The sequence below is a fragment of the Candoia aspera genome, chromosome 1, assembly GCF_035149785.1.
Source record: "Candoia aspera isolate rCanAsp1 chromosome 1, rCanAsp1.hap2, whole genome shotgun sequence".
NCBI lineage: Eukaryota > Metazoa > Chordata > Lepidosauria > Squamata > Boidae > Candoia > Candoia aspera.
In genome coordinates, this window is record NC_086153.1 from 247,202,006 (window position 1) to 247,228,338 (window position 26,333).

The following is a 26,333-nucleotide window of genomic DNA, read 5'->3' on the forward strand; positions in this document are numbered from 1 at the left end:
CATCTCCGTTTCTAAGCCTTGGAGCCGGTGTTGTCCATAGGACACTTCCGGGTCATGTGGCCAGCATGACGACACGGAACGCCGTTACCTTCCCGCTGAAGCGGTACCTATTGATCTACTCACATTTGCATGTTTTCGAACTGCTAGGTGAGCAGGAGCTGGGATTAACAACGGGAGCTCACCCGGCCACGTGGTTTCGAACCGCCGACCTTCCAATCAACAGCTCAGCGGTTTAACCCGCAGCGCCACCGCGTCCCACCTATTTCTCAGTACATATGCCTAATATTGCTTGGCTCAGTCTTCCCCATCCTTACTTGAAACAAAGAGACGTGATTGTGCTGGACAAAGCAGACTTAGTAAGACCCTTCTTTGTACTTGTGTATTCCTTTGAAGGCAAACTTGCATAAAAGAATACATTTACATACTAGATAATGATAATTTACAGACAATTTTAACATATAGGACATTTCTGCATAGTAATTTATAGCATCTTCTAGGTTCATCCAACCATTGTTGTGCCAGAATAGCAGTAATGTGGGCAGGCTTTATATATCATTTCAGTGGTAGTTGAATGATGCTGTGCAGATGTTATAAGTCACTAGTATGGAAATCATCTTATTAAGCAAAAAAATATTCCAGTGTAGATCAAGCTACCATTGGTTTGCAAATATGCAGAAATGGGATACAATGATACTTGGTTTGTCCATCATCTAGTTTTATCCTGAATATCACATGCAATCCCCTTGTTTCTTAAGATTTTCACTATGCTGCTAAGACAGGTTCTGTATCAGCTTCTTGCAAAACTTTAGTTCTGACTTCATTTCATCTAGATTCTATCCAAACACACCCAGGCTGAAGTGTAATTTGACAAGATGTGATAGAAGCCATCAGTGTAAAATCAAGATAGCAAACAATGAGCTATCACTGAGATGAGAGAGATTGCTTGTTTCCTTTAAAAAAATATGTATTAGCAATCTTTGCAAAAAATGACACTACCTGGTCTTTCTTAATTAGACAGAGAAAAAGATACTTAGATTTCCCCAATCTGTGTCACTGCATGGGGAAAAATCCCTGTCACTTCCCTCCAATGGCAATTCATCAAACTGCCAGGAAACAATGGAAATTGCAACCTAATATATCTTGAAGGTCCCAGCTGGGGATGACTGAAGCAACCAATCAATTATGAGGAATTCTGGCTACCAGGCAAGATGAGCAGCTGGTATTTTCCTGGATGGGGTGACACTAAAGTACTAGGAATGTGCAAATCAACCTCAAGCTGATTCAAATTTTGGAACCTTTGAAAAAAAATCACATTTTTTTCTATTCTACTTAGATTTGTGAACTGATTGGGGAAATAGATCAATTTAGACTTTCACTTCTATTAGGGAAAAAATGTGCACATGCACAAAAGCTTATCAAATCTCCAAATTAGGACTTCTTTTCAGATTGATTCAGAAGTGTCTAATATAGACGTGCAATGCTTCAGATTTGATTCACAAGTGGTGCTTTTGAATTCCCAGGAGCCTGAATGCAAGCTCAGCATCTGTTTGCAAACTCATTTAGGAAGCATTCACGTCTGTTCCCAGGATTGCATGACTGCAGTGCAAGCCTCTCTGCAGCAGCTGCATGGTCCTATAGAAATAAGGCAGTTTTAATGAGTCACAGGCAGGTGTTGCACTCTTGTGTGATCCAACAAATCTCTTCTTAATCAAATCCAACCCACTGGACAGGCTTAACATCCAATTCAGTTTGGTATTTCACATCCCTTCAGAGATTCAGCTTGGAAATTTGAATCAAACCACTACATCAACTGAATATTCTCACAGGCCTATAAAATATCTTTTGCATGCTGTAATAGCTTCATTTTAAGATATGAAAGGCTTGTGTTTCTTAGCAAAAGGAAGGAGATCTATCTAAACTGTACTTCTTATAATGATTAAATGTATTGATCATTTGCTGCTCATATATGCTACTAAAAGTGAACCACATCAGCCTATGTAGGACTAGTTTTGTTCTTAATACATAAATATAGTGAGAAAAATTAGAACATTCCCATTCTTGGATTGCTTTTTGCACTTTTTACAGGGCTAGGGAATGCAGTAAACTTAAGCTATACCCTTGAAGACAAAAGCTGAAGGAAAGCGCATAGAAAAACTATGTAAAATGATCTTGTTTTCAAAATCTTTGGAGGCTATAGCAAGGGAGAATTAATACCATTGCAGGATTTCAACTGGGCACACAACAGAGAAGATAAGCTTTGTCCTAAAAGCAAAGATCACAGTCTGTAACAGTGACATGATTGTGCACAATCCTCAGTGTCCTAGCAACTCAGTGCCTTTTGTTTTCGCTTTCTTAGGATACCAATTTCATCAGGATCTCCATCCTTTTGCTCTGTGAATACCATATTTTCATAATCACAGTCCATCAGCAGCTCCCCTTTGACTAGCTCTTCTGTTTCACTGCAGCTATCAGAGAAGAATCCTGAATTTTCTGCCAGAACAGCAGGATCATCCTCTTCATAATGGCAACAGTAGCACTCCTCAAAGTTATGGCCAGTCCCACTCTGAGCACTGAATGTGGTCTGCTGGTTCTCAGATCCTGCTGCAGAGCCCTTGTTCACTATGGCAAGAGCAGACAGAAGAGTTTCACTACACAAACAGTCCTCATTGTCCAGAAACTCCATTCTCTCAGCTATCTCTTCAGCAGAAGGCTGGCTTGGATCTGGGCAATCTACCAGAATTGTGTCCTGTCTGTGCCTGAAGCAACCAGAATTATCATAAACAGGAAAGGTCTCTTCTGGATAACCTTAAGACATAAAATAATCTGGTCTTAGATTATACAGTGAATCCAAACACCTCATTCCAAACATTACCAGAATTTCTGATAAAAGAGTGTCCAGACTTTGGGAACTTTGGGAAGCTGTGTGGTACATGACATTAATTGCAGTAACACTTCCTTTCAAGCCAGTGTTGCTGGAATCCTAGATTAACTCAGCTTTCTTGGAGACATGAGAGCCATTTGGTGTAGTGGTTAAGGCATCAGGCTAGAAACTGGGAGACTGTGAGTTCTAGTCCTGCCTTGGACACAAAGCCAGCTGGGTGACCTTGGGCCAGTCACTCTCTCTTGGCCCTGGGAAGGAGGCAAGGGCAAACCAATTCTGAAAACCTTGCCATGAAAACTGCAGGGACTTGTCCAGGCAGTCACCATGAGTCAAAAACTGATTTGATGTGCGCACACACACACACAAACCTTGGAGACATGCAATGTGGTACTTGCAGACGCCTCACTTTGTACCTACAAAGAGCCCTTTTTTACTCTCTCATTCTCTCTGATTTACATTATAAGAAACAATGGAAGGTTGCAGCTATCTAAAACAACCAGGAAAATAAACAAAAAGATCAGGGGAGAGACAAACCCTACTCCCTGCCACAGTTTGGGGGAGGTTCAGGGTGACCTTGGGAAGCTTGGCAGACAGCAGAGCCGGGGTGTCCTGACAGAGTAGAAGAAAGAAGCAGGGATACCAGGGCTGGGTGTGGAGGCCTCTGGAGGGCTTGGAAGAGGGAGGAGGTAGGGATGAAGGATGGTGTGTGAGGTTTACAAGCAATTGATCATGACCCTTTCATGTTGGGTGCAGGGCACAAGCATCTCAGGGGAGGCTCAGAATAAGAAAAGCAACCCAAGGTTTAAGTAAGTAAATTCATGTTTTGGGCTTCAAATTGCAATTCTGCCTTGTATTTAGGTTTGGGAGCAAGTTTATTTTATTTACTTAGTAACTGATATGACACCCACTCCTTTAACACTCTGGGCAGCTTACAACAACAGCTACACATATTTACACAATAAAATCTAACAGCTAAACATGAAAGCACTGGGTGAAGTTTTTTGCCCCTTCCTATTTATTCCAGAGATTTGAGATTGGATCATGCATCACACATGGAATATTGTATAGCACAGTTTCCCGTTAACCATGATTAGCAAATTAGGAGTTTGCATTTGGAATACATGTTGCCTTCCAAGAACAAATCCCACATTCCTCTAATGGAACTTTAGGTTATTGCAACATTGTGAGACACATGTTGCCCCTTCTATACTTCTGGGCAGTGCCACAATGTCATGATGCACATTTCGGAGTCTTTGAGATTAGGAATGGATGCCTATGCTTTAGTTAAGCAATTAAGTAACACATGTACCAAGTTGCTTTCAACCATCTTGCAATCTTGCAAGGGTTCCACCCTTCTGGAGAGAAATGCCTTGTGCCAATCTAGCGAATGAACTAAGTAGTGGAACTGAGATACAGATATATAAAGAGATTATAGTGGGACAATAAGGTTGTCCGAAGAAAAGCCCTGCTCTCAGGCCAAATGAAATGGGTGCCTTAAACTTGGGATGCTAGGGTAGCGTGGCACTAAAGGAGAAGGAAAAGGAAAAGGAAAAGGTTGCCTTGCATCTCCTTGGCTAGCTTGTTGCCGTAAGGTACAGTGGAGTACACTATTCTGTCTGAAGCTGGATTCAGTTCCAAGTTGGGCTGGCCAGTGTGATACACGGAATAAGAGCAAGGATTCTGTTATGAAACAAAATCTCTTGAGCTGGTTCTCTCTTTTTAAAGCTGCCCAGTGCAGGACAAAATAGATTTTCCTACACACACCAGTCCACAATAGTCCTGGATGTTACCAACAGATCCACCTGGCTCTTGGCTTGGCAAACCAACCCTATATACCTACCAGCATGCATGGCCATCCCAGAGCCCCCTTAAGGAACTGAAAACAGTATCTCATGTGCTGGGTCTACAGGAACTCTGAGTGACCAGGACAACCAGGGACTCAGATAGTTTTGAAGACAGAAGGACTTCTTGTGACAGGCTCCCTGATACAAAGCTGAGCAGGCTTCACTCTCACCTTCCCAGTCTTGCATATAAGGAGCCTCTTCTGCTTCTTTCTCTGGGGAGATGATGTCAATGAGTTTGCCTTCTTTCATGACTTTAGTAATTTCTCGGAGTTGTTGAAGAAGCCTTTTCTCCTGATCAGTTGTGACATTTTGGGACCTGCTGTGGAATAGGAATTAAAACACACCAATGGCAGTGCCTGACAATATTTACATACATTTTTAGTGGAATGATCCTAGTGAGGCTCCCTGGGGAAAAAAAAAACAAATACCATAAGCCTTTGGGGCTTCACAATCACAATATTAAAAAGAAAAGTGAGTGTTCACTGTAGATCCCTTCTTGGGAGAGGGAATTAAAAAATGAAATGCGTGAGGCTACATGGTGACATAGCAAGTTTTAAATGCTCCCATAGGAAGGACACTGCAGACACTGACATCTTGGTGTAACATCTACCATGTCATGTAACTCTTTGAATCAAAGTGGAAGGTAAATCACAATTTCCCAGATTCAGATGCCAGAGAAAATTGTGATTAGTCTTTGACCAGAGGCAGAAGCTTCTGATTTTGTTCTATGGCATGTGAAACGGAGGAGGAAAGACGATGGCCCAAGCTTCATGGTAGCTTATTTTGACACAGGAAATCTTGGTTGGTTAGTTTGAATTAACCCCCACAAATACATTTAATACCTTTAGCTACAGTGTGCTCTTATTTTAAGCAAAAATATAAATGTATGCTTTTATGTGATATAGATTATAACATTTCAGTTGTTCTAGATTCAGCCCAAACATAATTATTGCAACAACCAGCATGTAAAGTAAGTTCGGATATGGAGTATCATTTAAGTATTCCCTATCCTCTGAAATCAGATTACTCTGACTTCACAGACTATTCATAAACATCCCAAATCAGAATCAGGACAAAATCTGAGCATCCCAGCAAGTATGGCCAAAAGGAAGAAGTGGTGGGAGTTGTAGTTCTGCACTATTTGGAAGGCCACACTTCCGCCATCACTTGTACTACTAATGCAAGGAAAGGTCTCTGCTACAACTCCATCAGCACAACTTTGGTGAAAGAGGTGAAAGACGAGAGAAACAGTGCAACTGGAAAAGGACAGGGCACCAAGATGCACTAACTTAAAATAACCTCTCAAATATTTGACTGCCTATTTTTCCTTTATTTAGCAATTCGTGTTATTGCTAAAATAAATTTTAAAAAATGGCACTAAATGATTATATAACAGACCCAAAGGCATTAGTGACTGGGAAATAAATGGAAACAGTGACCTTTTACTTATGTTCATCTATTGAAAAGGATCAAGTGGCTTACAATTTCTATCATTTTCTCCCATGCTGATTAAATATCACAGAAAGAAGAAAGCATTCAGAGTGCTTACCTAATTTCCTTTCAAATTAAAAAAAGGGCATCACTGCACCACATAATGGGATAGGTTACAAAGGAAAATGCCCGCTTTGGTGCTCAGGAACTGGGATGAAGAACTGAAGCCCAAGTTGTGACCTAGTCAGGAGTGGCCATGACAGCTGAAGAGCCATGTGGATCTCTGGGGTAAATGCTGCCCCCCAAGCTGATTATCCCCCATCCCGAATGGTAGGGCTGTTCTTAAAAAATGGCTATGCGGGACTCATTTCTGAAAGGAAATGGAATAATAAGTGTAAAGTTTGCTTCATTTTGAGTGTTGCTTTTATCATTTCATCTAGAAAGGGAGTGGAGTCAATGGATCTGTTTTAAGACAGTGTAACTTGGGAGGTGGTAGATGGAAGAGATTTAGAAAAGAGAAGAGTAATTTTGCCTGCGCAGGACAGCCTCCCTTCAACTCTTCTCTGACCAAGCCAAAATAAGAGTTGAGTAATTCTGTCCCTTTTTGGTTATCACTGTCTGTTTCACCATCTTCACTGAAGAATTGGTATGTCATTCTTTTTTCTCACCCTTTCAGTTTTTGAATGTATCTGAAGCAGCTCATTTTGTTGTTGGCATCCTCCCCTAACCTCAGTGCGTTTTGAGTTTTGGTTTTCCTGTTAGCATTTCTGTAAATCTGGGCCACCTGTCCGCCTCTATTCTTCTTTAATGAACTGTCCCTCTTTTCACCTCTTATGTATGTCTGCAATTCTCACCAACTTTTTGTCCAGTCATATCATTTTCTTTCATTGTCTAACTTTTTTTTTTTTTTTTAAACCCATTCAGATTGTTTGCACTTGCATTTTAGTATCTTCTTTTTAAGGGACTCCCACTAATCTTGGCTCTTTTTTCATTAGCTTCTTCTGCCATGGAATCTTACTTTAAGTTTATTAAAATAGTTTTCAAATGCATTTGATCTCATTAAGTGTTAGTTTGCCTTAATACCAAGATTCCAACATTATCTGCCTGCTTTCCTCCAACATTCACACTATATCTTCCATATCAGCTAGGATTAAGTCAAAGATAGCTGATCTTCCATCCTCTGAAGGAGAAAGTTGTCAGGAAGACCACCAATTTATCATTTGAAAATGTGAATTAGTCTGTTCTGAATATAAGTACTAAAACTGAGCCTTGTGATGGAGCTCAGAGCTGAGGAAGGAGAGAGAGCATTCCAGGCAGATAAGTGTTCTCACAGCTTGCACAGCTTGGAGCGTGTGTTTTGGGGGGGGGGGAGGAAGAAAGTTAGACTAGCACCACCCTAGATTCCCAAGGGTATTTTTCCCTTTAGCTCAGTTAAGAAACCTTTAGTCTGGCAAGATTCTGTATATGGCGTGACCAATAAAGAAACTAGAGTGAAAACCGGACTCAGCGTGGTTTCTTTGCCAGTTCCCCTGACAGCCTTTAACAAACAGCAATACCTTTCACAGTTGGGTCCCACTCTGTTGATTAATTTTTCCATGGCTTCTTCGGTCTCTCTCAGTTTATCTTGAAGTTGAGCAAGTTCATAGTCAGCTGTAACATAAACACAGTTCCAGGAGGTGTCAGTAGCTGCAGCTGAAACAGTTCAGTCCAAGAAGCATGGATTGTCTTGAATGTACATCAAGAAAAAAGATGGAACTTGTTCTAAACTGTGAATGCTAGTAAACAGAGCTATCTTTTATATTTTTTTAAAAAAAGGAAAAAGGGGGAAAGGGGATTATCCCTAAAGTTAGAAGCAGCATATATAATGTACTCGATTTCTCCTCACTGCCTGATTCTTATTGCCCAAAGAAAGGCAAGGCTGTATCAAGGTCAGAGACATAAGCTAATGACAAAGATAATATTCATAGAGAATATTTCCTCTTTGAGGAAAATTAATGATTATTTTGGCTGAGAGAAAGAAGAAACAAGATTGCAGCCTGTCTCAGGAACAAGTCTCACTGACTGGGGTAAAATTTACTTCAACACATATATGACTAGGACTGTGTGAAAAATAAATATAAGCAGTTAAAAGGGTGGGGATTCATTGTTTGTAGCATATATCAAGAACAGAAGTACAGAAAAAGTGGTTTCTACTATGCTTCAGGAACCAAAGAACATTCCTACTGGTATGCAGAAGAGTTCAGATGTATTCAGCACATATTTTTTGTACACATATATTCTGGAAGTATCAATCATCTGCCCAAAGAATGAGCTGGGAGAAGTTGATGCTCACCTTGGTGTCATGATGCCCTGTCAAACATCCCTTCATGTCCTGCAATGAAGCAGGAGAATGCAAAAATGGAACATCCTTCTAAAATAGTGGTGCCTTTGGAAGAGATCTTGTCTCCTTGATCGTAACAAGTTCAAGTGCTGCCGATGTATTAGTTTTTTTCCTCTGAGGTGCTACAGCTCTGTCATTTTCCCACTATGCCAAATTTCTCTCTGGAGAAAAGCCCTTCAGATACCTTACAGAAGAATAACATGGGAGGAACAAAGAAGCCCACTTCGCAAAAGGACTTCTATGCATATGTAGGTTAATGCCTATCTATATCTCTATATCTATATCCACAGGTAGTCCTTGCTTAGTGTTATTTCTCTGCTCTTATTTGTCCACCAATAGCTATCCAGTGGCTCTGCTTAGGGTGACTTGATTTTTGCTGTGGAGGGAAAAGTCCGCAGGATCATCCGTAGGGCTGTTGTGAAGAATATCTTAGCTATATGGCTGATAAAGTCATTTGGAGTTGAACTGTGACTGGGCAGGTTTGGCTGAGGTGCCTGAGAGATGGTCTTGAGGATTTCGCTGGAATGGGTTTGAGCCTGTGACTCCTGATGAAGTAGACAGGGTCTTCAGAGTGTGAAGCCAGTCATCTATTTGTTAGATCTTTGTCCCTCCTGGCTTATTAAGACCACTCAAGAAATGACATGTGGTTGTGTCTATGCAGTGGTGTCAGCTTCTCTGAGGGAGAGGCAGTCCTGTCAGCCTTAAAAGAGGTGGTGGTGTGCACCCTCGTCAAGAAGCCATTGCTGGACCCAACATTTCTGAACAATTTTCCTCCAGTCTCCAATCTTCTCTTTGCAGGGAAGACTGTTGAGATGGTGGTTGGGCTGCAGTTTCAGAAAGCTCGGGAAGAAATGAATTATCTGGACACTTTTCAGTTATGTTTTAGATCAGATATAGTAGAGACAGCATTGACCATGCTTGTTGATAACCTTTGACAGAGCTGGAACAAGGGTGGTGCATTCATCCTGATTCTCCATGATCTTACAGAGACATTCAATCATGGTAACCTTCTGGACTATGGGGCCCAGGAGCAGGAGGCCCCATGGTGAGGTGATTCTCTGTGATCACTTCCAGTCAGTGTTGCCTGGGGGTGGGGAGATTGAGCCTGCAGTCCCTCATTTTTGGGTGCTTCAGGGCTCAACTTCTTGCCCCTTCTATTTTATACCTACATGAAACTTCTGGGTGAGGTTATCTATCAGTGTAGAGCCCAGTACCATCAGTATGCTGATGACATCCAATTATACATCCTGACCCTGGGCTGCCCAAGAGAAGCTGTCCCAATTTCTGGAGGCTGTGATGGGGAGCAACAATCTCAAGATCAATCCCAACAAGACTGAGTGGCTATGGGGATTTGGGCCCCCTGACCCTGGGAACTTTCCATTTTTAATCCTAGATGGGGCAGCACTTCCCATTTGAAACTTGTGTAATGTAGGTATTTTCTTGGATTCACAGCTTGCAGGTGGAACCTGTGGCCAATAAGGCCTCTGCACAGATTCATCAGTTATAGTTGTTTTTGGACTGGGAGGCCCTTCTGACCCTTATTCATGTTCTAGTCACCTCATGAGTGGATTATTGCAATGCACTGTACATGGGACTATCCTTGAAGATATAAGACTCAGAAGCTATAGGTGGTCCAGAATGTAGTGGTGTGGGCAGTAATGAGTATGCTTGGTCTGCCCATGTGACACCACTGCTCTGCAAGCCGTACTGGTTGCCAGTTGGCTTTCAGATGCAAATAAAGGTGCTGATTACCACTTACAAAACTCTTCATGGCATAGGGCCTGGCTACTTCAGGGACCATTATCTCTGATAGTTTCTGCCTGGCCTGTATGATTAGGCAGAGTGGGTGAACTCTGGGTCCCTTTGATTAAACAATGTCATCTATTGGGACACTGTAAGTGTGCCTTCTCTGTTGTAACACCCACCTGTCATGAGTACTGATGGCAAGCAGGAGGGGGCCTCTATCCAGGGTGGAAAATGCATGCGTAGTACTGAGGAATTAAGCAGCCATTCAAAGAGACACAGATCAGACCCACCTTAACTTTTGGGGTTTATCTGTCTGGGTTTTTCCCACGCTTCTTTAGTTTGTTAGGTTTTTCTGTCTTATGTAGCAGTAATAAACACTAGAGACCTACTCCTCGTCTCAGCGTGATTCCCGACTGTTAGGACACCACCCCCTGGAACAGCATCACCCCCAGATAATCCATAGCTCCAACCCTGATGATGTTGAAGAAGACTCTGAAAACTTGGCTATTTCCCCAGGCCATGGGTTAGGGTGGGTGCCAAGTGTCCTGTTCAGACTATGAGGCGGCCAGGCAGGTTTCTTATCAAAACACTCTTTATTAAATAATTATTTACAATAATAAGTCCTTAAAGTCAAGAGGTAGACTGGTTCCAATCAAGACCACCCAGGTAACAACAGGGGAGCTGGCAAGGTTGCAGGAGGAAACTGGTAACACAGCGGAGTGGAATTTGCTGACGGGAGCTGGAAAACTGGAAAAAGCTAGGGCACATAGCACTGCTGGAACTGGAGACAATCGTCCGCGATCTGGGACACCACTCGAACTAGGCTGGCACTGGAAAGCTGAGCGAGACTGAACTGGAACCACTGGACAAGGCTTGGGTCTAGAGGCAGGACTGTACTGGACTAGGTGACTCAGGCTGGACTGGAGACTCTGGGCTGGAGACTCGGAACAAGGCTGATAACTTGAAGCAAGGCTGGACTCAGCTGAAGATTCTGGGCTGGGCTGGATACTCTGGGTGGGAGACTTGAAACAAGGCTGATAACGAAGCAAGGCTGGACTCAGCTGAAGATTCCAGACTGGGCTGGAAGCTTGGCACATGACTAGGCTGGACTGGAGGTTCTGGACTAGGCGGCTTGAAACATGACCGGACTGGACCACAGGCTCTAGACAAGGTTGAAAACCCGATACATGACAAGATAGATCTGAAGTTCCTGAACAACGTTGAGCAACCAGGACACAGCTAGACTGGACTGGAGATCCTAGGCAAGACTGGAGGTCAAAAGCACGACAAAGCTGTACTGGAGACTCTGGACAAGGCTGGGAGCTGGAAGCACAATAAGGCTGAACTGGAGATTCAGGGCAAGGCTGAGGACTTGGAGCACAATGAAGCTGGGCTGAAGATTCTGCACATGACTGGAAGATCAAAGCAAGGCTGGAAGCGCGCCTGGAATGCGCAGAATGGCAACAAAGAGGTCCGAAGCTGGATGCAAGGCTGAGGTTGCAGGGTTCGGCAGGGAGAAGATCCTCTGTGGCAGCGGTTGCAGGATACAAGTCCTCTCCGATAGGAGACACTGGCACTGATTCCCCTCCAGCTACAGACGAGGTTTCCAATGTGGGTAACGACTCTTCTGCTGGAACTGTGAGCTCGAGGGACCGGTTGTCTCCAGCAGCTTGCTCTTTGCACGTCTGCCTTTTATGCCGATCCTTTGCGCACCTATTCCCTTCTGCAGCCAATCGGGCTGCCTTCTCCTTCGCATGCTTTTCTGCATGTTGTTCACGCACGCTAGAAGATTCAAATCCTCCTCCGAAGATTGGCCAATCAGCGTCTGTGACTTTTCCCATGCTGCTGAGTCATTTTTGGGTTTTGCTTTCCCGGTTTCTGCCTGGTAAGTTTCTGTTTCCTCTTCTGACTAAGAAAGAGTTTCATTTTCTGAGTCAGAGGGTGGCTGGAACCTCACACTGAGTACCTGTAGAATTTTGTTTGAGGATGTATTTTTTCTGGATGCACATGGATTATGTTTTTTTTCTCCCTACTGTCTTACTGTTGTATTGACTTTTAGCATTATAAGCCTCCCAGAGTCTTAAAGAGTTCGGTGGCCTCTAAGCCTCATAAACAAACAAATTTGATCTCAAACTTGAAATGGTACTTACTAATCTTCCGGTTTTTATTTCCAGGTGCTGAAGGAGGACATTTATGCTCAACTGTTGAGATCATCCCCTTTGAAGAAAGCTATTAATTGGAAGAAAAAGTTACTAATGTAGGAATAGTGAGAACAGTATCTTTTAAAAGCCTCAAGAGAGAGAAAAGGCTCAGTTCAGCCATAATGGGAAGTCATCATTTTAATTATATCAATAAACTACTGATATTGTACGTCTTGGGTTTAGTAACTCCATTTCCATCCCCTTTCATACACCAGGGAAAGACATTAGAAAACTCCTTCCAGTTTTAAAATGACCAAACTGAAGAATTTGGTTTATTTAAACTTATTAGCAAATAAATTAGCCTTGAAAATCATGGTTTGATCCTAGTTTAAACAAATCATACTCCCAAGACTCAACCTTAGAAGATCCTTTTCTATATTTTGGCAAGAGATTCCAATTTCTTGTTATGCTTAAACTGAAACAAAAACTAAACAGCAGATTATGTATTCTACAGAGCTACTTGGCAGAAATTGTGTAGGCAGAAAGAATCTTATTTTTCTCTTCCAACCCATAGCTTCCAAACAAATTGGCTGGAGTGTGAGAGAACTTGCCTGAAAATAAAATGTTGTACTCAAGTATCCAGTGTCAAGTATTCCCTAAGATAAAGGTAACAATTACTAGAATCTTCCTAAATCTCTCTGGAAAAGTTCTTCAGAAAGAGCAGGACATTGCCAAAGGAAGAGATAGTTCCATTGCAGGATCTTCCTTTCTGATTAGGCAACAGTAGACACCATCCTAAAAACTAGAAGTTTCAAACTCCACCAAAAATGGACAAACATTGGCAAAACTTGACAGAAGCCACTGAAATTCAGGTTAACTAAACATCTATCAAAATGCTTGATACAAATCATATATTAGAAAGAAAAAAACTGGATGTTCTCTGATATCTGTCCCTAATCTCTGCAACATTTCTAAGGAGAGCATCAGTTTCAAAATAAGTTTCTTTTAAATCCTTACTCATTTATTTTCCTTTAAGTGGGGGAAAATATCTGGTAGGTCAAAGCCTGACCTCTGAGCATCAGAATCTGTCATGTGGCCCTGTGGTAGTACAAAGGCTTAGTGGTGGCTGTTCAACTGCTCTTAAATAACACTGCTTGGTTCCACAACACACTGCAGCAAAAGCAATTGGTGGAATGTATCCATCTGTTGCTCAGCCATTTCTTCTATCCCTGTAATTTTCCACAGGGTAGAAATAAATATTGTCTACCATAAAGATTCCTTTAAAGCGACCTCAAGATCCACAATTTGCAACATATTTTTTTGACACAAGGATAATTTTAAGGGTGAAGATAAATATCTTACCTTAAAAAGAATGTATAGGATGTATAAAAGGATCCCGAATCCATATATTGGGATGACTTGTCCCACAAGACCTCTCCCACTACTGCTGCCTCCCCCACCTCCTCCTCCGCCTCCCCCCTTGGCTTTGGCAATGGCCTCAGCAAGGTGAGATCTTGGAAAATGGGGAGCAGGTGGTCTGACTTCAGGAGATATCTGGGGATGCGCTGTTGGAGGAAAGTGGCTACTGCTTTTTCCTGAAAAAATCAAATCAGAAATATCTATTCTGTAAAGAAAATAAACTGAATTAAAACAAATTGTCCTGTTGATCCATCTATAATAGGACACTATTTTTATTAGAACCTAATCAATATGTGAACTGCAAATATTAACATGTCTAGTTATATACCATAAGCTAAAAGTAGCCATTCAACAGAGTTGTCATAATAGTCTTACCAAATGATAATCATTCCATGAATTGGTAGCATAAATTTTGAACTGACAGTGGATAGTTTAGTATATCTGGAAAAGCTTAAAATTACAGTAATTAGCTATGATACCTACAGCTTGCTTAAAACAAATGTTTACAAGCTATATAAAACCCTGCTTAGGTAGCAGAAAAATTAAAGTTGAAAAGTTGGTAGAAAAGTTTGAATTGAACGAATACATTTATAGACAAAGAAAAGCTATACACAACTAGAACCATTTAATATTTTAGCACTCTTTGGCTCCTATGATCAATGAGCAAGGTATGGAAAATGTATTTATTAGATTGATATTCTTCCTTTATTTTGTACAACTCAAAGCAGCATACATAATGCTCCCTCCTCCTATTTTCCCCACAACAACCCTGTGAGGAATTATTAATGATGGAACAGTCAACCAGCCAATAAAACCAAGATAATGTCACATATTATTCACCAAACAGTCTGTAGAAGAACATCTTACTCATCTTCCAGAAGATCATTACTGATGCAATAAGACTAGTTTCTAAAGGTTTACTTTCCATAAAACCAGGGCCATAATAGCAAAAGAACACCTCCCAGACCTCATTATATTCTGAAACTGGGAGACAACTAACAATTTCTCCCAAGATGAGTGCATCATGTGGATTGTTTCCACCTGGAGAAGACAATTCTAAATGAATCAGGCACCAATTTTAGCTTGTTTTATCCCGCTCAGACTTCCAGCTTCCAAACACTGAACATCACCAGATTGCAATGTACAGCTGGATATTGCTGGCATATTTATATAGTCAGATGTTCAAATACATGTGAAACAGTAGGAAGAAAAGACTAAGCCTTGCAGCACTCCAGAAATGAGCAGCCACCAAGCCAACCTCTCTTTCCTACAACTGCCAAATTGAACTACTCACTAACAATGGAACCTCTGTAAAATAGCACTCCCAATCCCCAACCTTCACAGCTAGTTTAGAAAGAAATGATGGCCAATTATAACAAAAGCTGCTGAGAATCCAGTAGGCCCAGCAGGGATGCACTCCCTCCATTTAAGTTTTGACTAAGTAATCTACCAGTACAACCAATCTATCCCATGCCCAGGTCTGAATCCAGAGTGAAATTGGCTTCCCTTAGGGCACTTTGTAGCTCTTGTATTACCACCCTCTCAACAGTTTTCCACAAAAAGAGAAGGTTGGAGATTGGGCAATAATCGTCAAAGACAACTGTAGATCCAACATGGGCTTCTTGAGGAGGGGTGGAACAGCCTAATTCAAGACTGTGGGCATCACCCCCTCAAATATGACACCATTATATAACTAAAATCATCAAAAGAAAGAATTTCCAATACAAAACATGTAATGGTATAATATCATTTATAAGAAGTTAGGACAGAAGTATTGTTCCTTTTTTTTTTGCATATTAGCGATATTCCACTGTAAAATTATTGATGTAAACTTTCATTTTCTCTCCAATGTATACCTATGATATGAAATCCACACAGACATTTACTACATGTAAGAATCCATGTGGGAATCCTTACATTAATTATCAGCCTATGCAAGATTTTCCCAGCTTGAGCCCCGCAGATATATTGGGACTACTGCTTTCAACTGGAATTTTATTGAATTTTCAAACCAATAAAACATAAACTTTCCTTGAAGAACCTTTATTTTCCATCCCTCCATTTTCAGTCTCCTCCCAAATACCGAAGATTGAACCCCATTGAACTGCGGCATTTGGAGGCTGTTTTGGAGTTCTGCAAATTTTGGAACTTACCACACCCATTTCTTTATTTAAAACATTTGTATACCATTTTCCATGAAAAAAATCTCTAAAAATTTTATAATAAAATTCAAACATTTTTCATAGTTAAATGACAGATGAAACATACATGTAAACCGCAAGATAAAATAGAGAATTAAAAAATGACAGTGTTCTAGACTAAAAACAGCAGTGAGGAAGTTAAAAAAATATCACAGCATAATTAACACATTATTAAAAGGCCTGGGAGAATAAAACACGTCTTTACCTTGCACCAAAAAGATAATAAAGATGGTGACTGGCATTCCTTATTGCACTTTTGCTTACTGTTCACATAGTGACATTTGGTATACAAAATTGACACTATCCTTATTTATTTATTTTTCTATCCTGCTTTTATTATGCAAGGTATTATACTAGATGTCAAAGAAAAGTTTAGAAGACATCCAAGGAGCAATAAATAGTCTAGCATAGAATTTACCCAATCATTTGGAATTTTGACAGAGTATTGTGGATGCTATTACACTGCAGGCTTACCCATTCACAAAACAGCCACTATAATGGGCATGGCCAATTAGAAATCTATTTAATGCACTGCAATGCTTGCACCACATCCCTATCAGCTCTGAGTCAGTCTGTCCGCTGTCAATCAATCAATCAATCAGCCATCCATCCATCCATATCTGGCCTTGGAAGCATACTTCCAAAAAAACAACCCTGCACTATCATTATTTTCTAACAATAGATATGGAATGGAGCTGATCTGCATCCACAAACATTTGTGGAACTAAAGAAGGTAGAAAAAGGCAATTTCCTTCGCAGCATGCCAGCTTTTCTTTTAAAAAAAATTGAAAGAAAATGAAAAACACAGTTGGACAGGGAGTATGGGATACACTAAATTGTTGAAAGGTACATTAGTGCCCACAGGCCTAGTAGCTAGTATCTTTGCTTCTTCCCCTTATCTGTGAAGATGGCAGTTTTTTAATTAACCATTACCAAACCAACATTAGTTGGTTTTGCAGTATGTTTTTAAAATATAAAATTATCCAGAACTTGTCAAGGGCATCCATTCAAACTATATTCTAGGAAATCTTTTTTTTCCTATCGTATGGCATAGCAGTTTGGTGTTCATGCTGCTTTTCTTGCTGGGAAATCCTTGTGAGGTCCAGCCGCCAGATGTGTAGACTATTTAGCCGTGACAAGTCACGTTGCCCGGGGTGCACCATGAGGAGGGTAGTCTACATTGCACCAAGTTGGGCTGAGAGAGAGTGACTGGCCCAAGGTCACCCAGCCAGCTTTCATGCCTAAAGCGGGACTAGAACTCAGACTCCTGGTTCAAGCCCAGCACCTTAACCACTAGACCAAACTGGGTCTCAGGAAATCTTCTGATTCCTCAGGTTATGAAACTTTTTATCAAGCACTAGTAACACTGGACAAACTTGAGAATAGTTTGTCCATGACCATCAAGATTTTCTAGCCTTGCAAGTTTCAGCATTTTTAAAAAATTATCATCTTTCCCTTCAAGTCAGTAATTCTTGGCCAAGATTTCAGAAGCAGTTTACCATTGCCTTCTTCCTAAAGCTGAGAGTGTGAGTGGCCCAAGGTCACCCAGCTGGCTTTGTGCCTAAGGCAGGACTAGAACTCACAGCCTCCCAGTTTCTAGCCTGGTGCCTTTAACCACTACACCAAATTGGCTCCTCCTTCCAGATTATGCTGAGATTAGCATACACTCTAGAATGTGCTCAGAAACCTTTGGTGTTGACTACTATAGATGTGCAGGAGTCCTTAGCTTAATTTGGCACTTACCTTTCCAATTTCTAGTATTCCCAAAAGACCTGGCATCAAATGATAAAATTGCAGAGTCTGGTCTTCATATAGTTGAGGTCATCTTTGTCTATAAATTTCCTCCCAAATCAACCCTAAAATTTGTTCAGTATTCTTTCCATTAAAAAAATAATATCTACTAGGGGACAAGACAGGATTCTTTGTCAGGTTTCCATGTTATGCTGTTTAAAGATATTTCCAAATGTGTAAAAGAATTTTCTTTAAAAAGGCATCTTATACTGCACAAAACCAATGAAAGAAAACCAATTTTCTTTAAAAAGGCATCTTATAAATACTGCATAAAACCAATGAAAGATCACTACACACTGTCTGTTAGAGTACTGGTGAAATTATTTAATTATTAATCTGTAATTATCTTGTGGCACATTAACATTAATGCAGTACATTTGGTGGGAAATTTCAGCCATAGCAATGGTTTCATCCATTTACAGAACTATAATTTTACTGAATACTGTGTTATTCAAGGTATTAATAACCTTGAATACTTTTATCCACTTAGGTTTACCTATTACTGGAAGATTAAAACCCCAAACTTTCAAATGAGAGCTAACGCTGAAAAGAATAATTGAAAGCCTTTGTTTTCCTCAGTGGGCTACAAGTTTATGTGCTAGCTACTTAAAAAACTGAAACAGCAGGTGAAAGATGTGTGCAAGTAGATATAGAAAGTGCTCCAGACAGGTGAAACAAGATAAAATCAAGTGAAAGAGAAGAGAAATTGTTGAGTTTTTCCTACTAACGATTAAGACTGCTATTGTGCCTAATCATTTTGGCCGGGTTAAAAGGTTGTATTAGATTGTCTCCTCTCACGTGCTTCATGCAAAATAGCCTGGGGGGAGGAAACCTGCCCGGACTTTTTCTCACTTCCTCTCTTTTTTCTCTGCCGGCAATGTAGGCAAGCAAGGCTTGCTCCAAAGGGAGCTAAGTCCTTTAAATATGTTTTGTTTTTGTTTTGTTTTCTGTAAATAAATTATTTTTATAGAAATGCTTGGTGTGTGACTTTTTTGACCTCTCCTGGGCTAAAGGCTTTCCCAGCATCTGCCAACAGGTTATGTGCCCAGTAAACAACCCAGTAAAACCCAGAGAGAAAAGAGAGATCAGCTCCACACCTCATGCACAATTTAAAGGCAGGTAGCAAAGACCTGTGAAGATTTTCTTTGGAGCCACCTGGAGATTTTCCAGCAACTGCCGGTCTGCAGGACTTAGAAGCTAGCTGAGGTGACTTGCAAAAGAAGGAAGAAGCCATGGCTACCTCCCAGCCCTCAGCGATGCCTCTGGAGCGCCTATCAGAGACCAACTATTTGAATTGGGCCCTGAAGATGGAAATGTATCTTCGCAGAGAGAATCTTTGGCTGCCAATTGGTGAGCAAAACCCCCCAAATCCCAGTGCTGAATGGCTGAGACAGGATGAGCGGGCTAGAGCCACCATTATCTTGGGAGTTGAGGACAATCAGCTAGTCCATGTGCGAGGCATGCAGTCTGCAAAGCAACTTTGGGACGCTTTGAGAGACTTATATGTAAAGGCAACAACAGGGAGTAAAGTTACTCTGACGAAAAAGCTGTACAGAGCCTACCTTGCAGAAGGAGATAGCCTTCCTGAGCACCTGCATTATATTCAGCAGCTGTTTGTTGAGTTGCAGGAGAGAGGAATGGAATTTACACCTCTCACAAAATCATATATCCTCCTGTCCTCACTAAATGAAACGTGGGACACGCTGATTTGTACCCTGGAGGCTATGCCTGAAGCAGACCTCACCCCATCGTATGTTACACAGCGCTTACTCGCTGAATGGGAGAAGAGAGAGGAAAGATCCCCCATCTCTTCTGGAAAGCTGCAAGACCAGAAAATGAGGGAAAAGAAGGGAAAGGAACCTGAGGCCACAGCGCTAGCAAGCCAGCGATGCTTCACTTGTGGTTCAGCTGGACATTTCCAAAGAGACTGTGCCATGAGACCCAAGAGTAGAAAGACAGAGAAGAAAAACACAAGGGCAACACAGAAGAAGGCTCTTCAGACAACCCAGATTGCACAGGTTGCTGAGAAGGGTAATTCTGATGTATGGGTGTTAGATTCTGGGGCCAGTTGTCATTTATGTAATTGTAAAAGCTCTTTTGTGTCACTGTCTAAAACTGAAAGACAAAGTGTATCTTTGGCTGATGGGTCTGTCACCAAAATTATGGGACAAGGTGACTTGTATTTATCCTGCTTAGGAGAAACTGTAAAAGGTGTGTTGTATGTGCCAAATTTACAATCAAACCTTTTATCTGTGGCACAATTGGCTGCAACAGGGTATATCATAACATTTAAGAAAAATGGTTGTGAGATACGTAAAAATGGGAAATTGTGTGCTACTGGTATGTTAAAAGACTCCTTGTACATTGTGCAAAATGCAAGGAAGCCAAGCTGCATGGCTGCAGTTGGCAACACACCATATCATGACCAATGTGTACACCTGATGCACAGGAGATTTGGTCATGCTAATTTCAAGTATATAGCACAAATGCCACAGCTGTGTGCTGACCTAAAGATAAAACTCTGTGATAAATACTTAGACTGTGTAGTTTGCAAAGAATGCAAAACACTAAAAGCTCCTGTGAGTAAGCACAGTGACAGAGTTACAACTAGACCTTTGGAAATTGTACACTCTGACATTATTGGTCCTTTTGCTCCAAGTCTTGGACAAGCAAGGTACGCAATGACCATCATTGATGATTTCTCAAGATACACATTTATCTACATCTTAAAACATAAAGATGAGGCATTTGAGAAATTTAAAAGTTTTGTGACATGGGCAAATGGAAAATTCCCTAGGCCTGTATCTGCACTCCAATGTGATAGAGGAGGAGAATACCTTTCTCACAAATTCAGAAGGTTCCTAGTGGAAAAGGGGATAGAACAAATTCTAACCCGTACACCCCTCAGCAAAATGGTGTTGCTGAAAGAAAGGGCAGAACCTTGCAAAATGCGATGGAATGCATGTTAAAAGATTCACAATTATGTTTTAAGTTCTGGGGAGAGGCAATATCGACTGCCACTTATGTTCAGAACAGGTTGTATAACTCTATGATTCAGGACACTCCATTCCATTTGTTTTATGGTGTGGAACCAAAGGTAAGCCATCTTAGAGTGTTTGGTAGCACTGCATGGGTTCACATTCCAAAAGAGCAGAGAAGGAAAGGAGGCCCCACAACAAAGAAAGCCATCTTTGTTGGCTATGAACAAAGCCAGAGGAGCTACAGGTTCATAATGGGAGAGAAATTAATAATTAGCAAAAGCGCTTCTTTTGCTGAACAAAACTGGGGGAGATTAAATTCTAGCTCTCCAGTTGAACTGACCACCACAAGAGAACAGCAAGGACTTGCTGATGGTGATCTTTTGCCTGATGAGGACATTAAACCAGAAAAGCAAACTGAAGATCTGTCTGATGAGACACATGCTTCTCAGGAAAGTGATAGGAGTCAAAATTTAAGCCCTGTATTACCTCGCAGATCTCAGAGGAGTAATAAAGGCGTTCCTCCATCACGTTTTCAGGCTGAAACAGTAAAGGCTTTTCACATATTCACAGAACCTGAGTCTTTAGAACAAGTGAATGCTTTACCACCTGAGATTGCACAAAATTGGCATTCTGCCATGCAACAGGAATTAGCATCCTTGAAAGAAAATAAAACATGGAAACTGGTAAATCTACCTCCCAATGAACGCTGTCTGGGTTGTAGGTGGGTTTTCAAACTGAAAAGGGATGCTGATGGCAAAATCCAAAAATATAAAGCAAGGTTGGTTGCAAAAGGGTTCACTCAAAGGAAAGATTTAGACTTTGACAAGACTTTTGCACCAGTTACTAAAGGTGAATCAATTAGATTACTGTTAAAAGTTGCTGCACTCAAGGGAATGTCAGTTAACCACTATGACATCAAACTGCATTTCTCTATGGTGATTTAGACCACAGATTATACATGCAGCAACCCCCTGGCTATGAAAAAGGGGAGAATCTAGTCTGTGAACTGCAGTTAAGTCAATCTATGGGTTAAAACAAGCTGCTAGATCCTGGAACCAAAAAGTAGATGAAAAACTGCAGAATTTTGGTTTTGAAAAAGGAAAAGCAGATCCCTGTGTATATATGAAGGACAAACAAGGCTGTATGTATCTGTGCATTTATGTTGATGATTTGCTGCTGTTCACATCAACAGAAAAACAAAGGCTTGATTTTGAAGCCTGCATGAAAAGCCATTTCACATTAAAAAGCCTTGGAAATATAACCTAGGTTTGGAAAAACACAGGAAGAAGAATGGTAGCTTTCTGTTAAACCAAAGGGGAGATAATGGTAAAGTAATGTGAATGGAAAGACATATAAAGTCAGAGAAGATTGGTTTGCATCTTAATCTATAGTATAAAAAGGAGAGTGTTGAGTTTTTCCTACTAACGATTAAGACTGCTATTGTGCCTAATCATTTTGGCCGGGTTAAAAGGTTGTATTAGATTGTCTCCTCTCACGTGCTTCATGCAAAATAGCCTGGGGGGAGGAAACCTGCCCGGTCTTTTTCTCACTTCCTCTCTTTTTTCTCTGCCGGCAATGTAGACAAGCAAGGCTTGCTCCAAAGGGAGCTAAGTCTTTTAAATATGTTTTGTTTTTGTTTTCTGTAAATAAATTATTTTTATAGAAATGCTTGGTGTGTGACTTTTTTGGCCTCTCCTGGGCTAAAGGCTTTCCCAGCATCTGCCAACAGAAATGACTGCATGTTCAGTAACTCCATGACTGAGTTGTGTTTCCCTCAAATGTTCTGATGGTGGCTATCCTTTTTAACCTTTTTATTTTGTAGTCATACTTAATTATTATTGGTAGTTAAAATGAGTGATATTGTATTAACTAAAATCAATACAGCAAGAATGCATACACATTTTATATCCATCTGCCTATGCAAATATTCAGATCTTTGATTAACTTCTTCAGTTTTGGAAGCTTTTAGCAAAACATTACAGTTCAGTTTTGCATCAGAATTGGTGCCATTCAAACATGGAACATATCACATAATCTGCTATATTTTATGTATGTATGTATGTATGTATTTTTCACATTTCTATCACCGCCTATCTCCCCCCAAAGGAGGGACTCTGGGCGGTTTACAATAAAATTCACCTTAAAACCACAACATCATAAAATTATCAAGTCAACACCTACAATACTAAAATAATAAATATAAATATTCATTGTTAAAGCTCCCAAATTAAATCAAAACAATATAAAATAAAAAGGTAAACTTATTTAAAGAATGCTTTATGTAAATGCAGTTAAAACAGCATTCTTGAATTTCTGTTGCTATGAAACACCTCTTATTTATTGCTTCCATTTTGGTAGTAAAAGTGTGACTCTAAAAGATGACATGAAGAAGTAATGGCTATGGTGATGACATTTAACATTCAAAGGGTGTAGATAAGCTATATTAAAATACTAACCATGATTATTTTCCCTGTACATGTACATTTTACTTGATTTGTGCAGTAACAGAAAACACACTTTAGAATGATGGAAGTGACGTATGTCCAGTATAAAGGTTGGTAGTCCAGTAGAGGGTTGGGGAAAAACAATAAGAAGGAAAACACATTATGGGTCTTTTAAACAATATATTTATTTATATTTTATATAAAACATCCAAAGTATTGTATAATCAGCAAACAATAATGGACATGAGAACATTAAAATGTATGAAAATAATTATGTGATGGTTACAAAAAGCTAGGAAACTGATGCATTGGAGGATAAAACAAGTGCTTATGTATATATGAAATAATTTAAAGAAACAAAATAAAACATAATGCAAATTTTCTTAGAAATATATATTGAATTTATTCCTATTTTAATCCCATTTTAGGATTACAAACACACACTGACATAAAATAAATGCAACTGTATGGAATTAGTATAGTAGCACTAATTGTTTTCTTTATACTTCCTATACTGTAGTTTATAGAAGGTCTTTAAGGTGAAACAGGCACAAAGGATATAGGAAAAAGTTCTAGGCAGAAACACTTTAGCTCTATAGTCCAAAGACTGACAGCAATTCACAGTTCAAATTTGCAATTTTATTTTGCTCTGACTACAACTCAAAAAATAAACAAGATCACAAAACAAAACTGTACCAAATACTATAAATGATGTAATAATAAGAACAGATACACTGAAATTATAGTGACATTATTTCAAATCATGATGGCCACAGCCAGTGAGAAAGTGAAGTCTTCAGCACACTCTTCCCTCATGATTCCATCTTTAAACTAAAAACTCAAACACCTTTGGTAAAAAAACTGAAACAGATTTTAATAACTCCATGAAAATGTGTAAAACTAAAATATTACCTGTACATGAGAATCATGTTCATTTATTCATTCCTTAGTCCATTTTGACAAGAATCCATAAATTAACAGCAATAACTTTCAAATGTACTAGCTACTGTAGCATTTGAGCTTGCTGCCCCCAAAATCCACACATCTTCCAAAACTCCAATGCAAAGTTAGGAAGGGCAACAGTAGCCTTCTATCCCAACCCAAACATGATATGTTAAGGTTGCTGCTTCCATATTTCCCAGCTAATCTGGCTCCCAGTTCTGGGAATTAAAACAAATCTGAATGAGATTTGGAAAAGGGCTGTGATAGAGAATACCAGTAGGTATAATGAGGGACATACAGATGGCTTTGCAAAAGGGCTTATATGGATGTGCATGCTTGTGCCCATAGATATAATCACATCTGCTATTCTTTCTTATGTCACACTTTTAATTTTTTTTTATCCCTTTATTATTTTTATAAATAACTCAAGGCGGTGAACATAACTAATACACTTTCTTCCACCTATTTTCCCCACAACAGCAACCCTGTGAGGTGGGTTGGGCAGAGTGTGTGTGACTGGCCCAAGGTCCCCCAATCGGCTTTCAGGCCTACGGCGGGACTAGAACTCACAGCCTCCTGGTTTCTAACCTGGTGCCTTAACCACAAAGAAACGGTTTAATATTAGGGATTTTCACGATAATTATTGTTAATCATTATTCAATATAAAGCGGGGTCCACTGTTGTCTTTATCCTTCCTAGATGCCTAACCTCTGGACCAGAAGGCGGAATGGACAGCGACCAACCGATCACCGCGTAGCCTCTGCAACTTCCGCAGCTCCTATATACATTCAGCCGGGCTCAGGAAAAGATTAAGAGGGAGCCGCTCGGGGGCCCTAGAAGCGGCCTCTTACCCTCGAGTATGGCAGACGGAGTGGACGGGACGGCAGTGGAGGGCTCTGGCTGCCTCCAGCCCCGCAAACGGAAGACCTTTGGCAGGAGCAGCGACAAACATAACACTAAGCAAGAGGCCAAAGCCACTTTCCGGAACGCAGAGTACGCCATGGCAACAACCTCGCCCCAGCCACAACCGGAAACAGGATAAACCCCGCCACCTAGCGTCACATCCACCCCCTCCTTGTTCTACGCACGGCGTTACCATAGAGTCGTTAGGGGAGAGTTGGCAAAGTGTGCCATTACTGCACTTGCGTAGGAGACCTGGCCTTGTGCGCGTGCAGCTTCGGAAGGCAGGGCTAGACTCTTGTTTGTCCACACGGGGGCTGCGAATAGAAAACTGCGACTGACACGGGGAGGCGGGGACGCGAGCAATTGCTCGGCTGTGATTGGGCCGCCGTCGTAGCGGCAGCGCTTAAAGGAGACCTCGGGGCTCGAGAGTTAAGGTAGCTGATGTTCTTAGAAGATGGCTCCGTCCAGCTGATGGGCGTCCCGCTTGCTGTGGCCGATTGGTGGCAGCACCCGTCTCTTCCCCTCCTGGAGCTGGAGGGCAACCACGCAGATATTAAGTCGCTCCCACGTGGAAGCCCATTTACAAGAAGCTTGGGTGCATCCTGCTTTTAGTGGTAGCGGCTTATTGGTGCTAACTTGGTCTCTTGTTTTCGTTCTGTGGTACAGTAGAGCGTTCCTCCCTCCTGCTCGGGGTGAAAGCAGAGCCTAGCGTGAGAAGTCAGCAGATCAAGCAACGACCTCTTTCCTCTGGCGGCCGTGCGCGCGCGCGCGTGTTAACTGCTTGGGATAACTCAGTTCTGCTCCGTATCCTTTGCTAAATTTTTGTGGCTGTCTCATTCTGGTGGGGGACACAGACTACTTGTACAGGTCGGGTTTGCACCGTACACGAGGCCTGTGGTTGGTTGGCTTGTGGCTCTGTGTGCCATGCGAACACAACCTCTTGATCTACGGCTGGCCTGGCAGTTTCCACGCTGCTGTTCAAAGACCAGATAGCCCTTGTGCTGCCAGGAGAGAGTTCAGAGATGAGCGAGAAAGGAGAGGTGGTACAGGTGCTGGCAGGAATCACCCATCCTGTAAAACCTGGTTACTGAATGAATCCATTTTCTGCTCTTGCTCAGTTGACCCACAAATTAACCAAATAGCCTGGGTTTACATATGAAGCCACATAGACTAGCTATGATTAAAACTAAACTGTCTTCTGGTTGTTATACTTACCCCCCTCCATATAT

At 41.1% G+C, this 26,333-nt stretch overlaps 1 protein-coding gene across 1 annotated transcript; it reads right to left on the reverse strand.

The window, feature by feature from the left end:
• Positions 1–266: 266 nt before the first annotated feature.
• Positions 267–25,223, reverse strand: RIC3 (RIC3 acetylcholine receptor chaperone). Its single transcript, XM_063289426.1, is given in 7 exon segments — positions 267–2,344; positions 2,347–2,619; positions 4,896–5,044; positions 7,713–7,806; positions 12,433–12,511; positions 13,786–14,018; positions 25,053–25,223. Coding segments are annotated over 7 exon segments (1,011 nt in total). The 5' UTR covers positions 25,204–25,223; the 3' UTR covers positions 267–2,312.
• Positions 25,224–26,333: the final 1,110 nt, after the last annotated feature.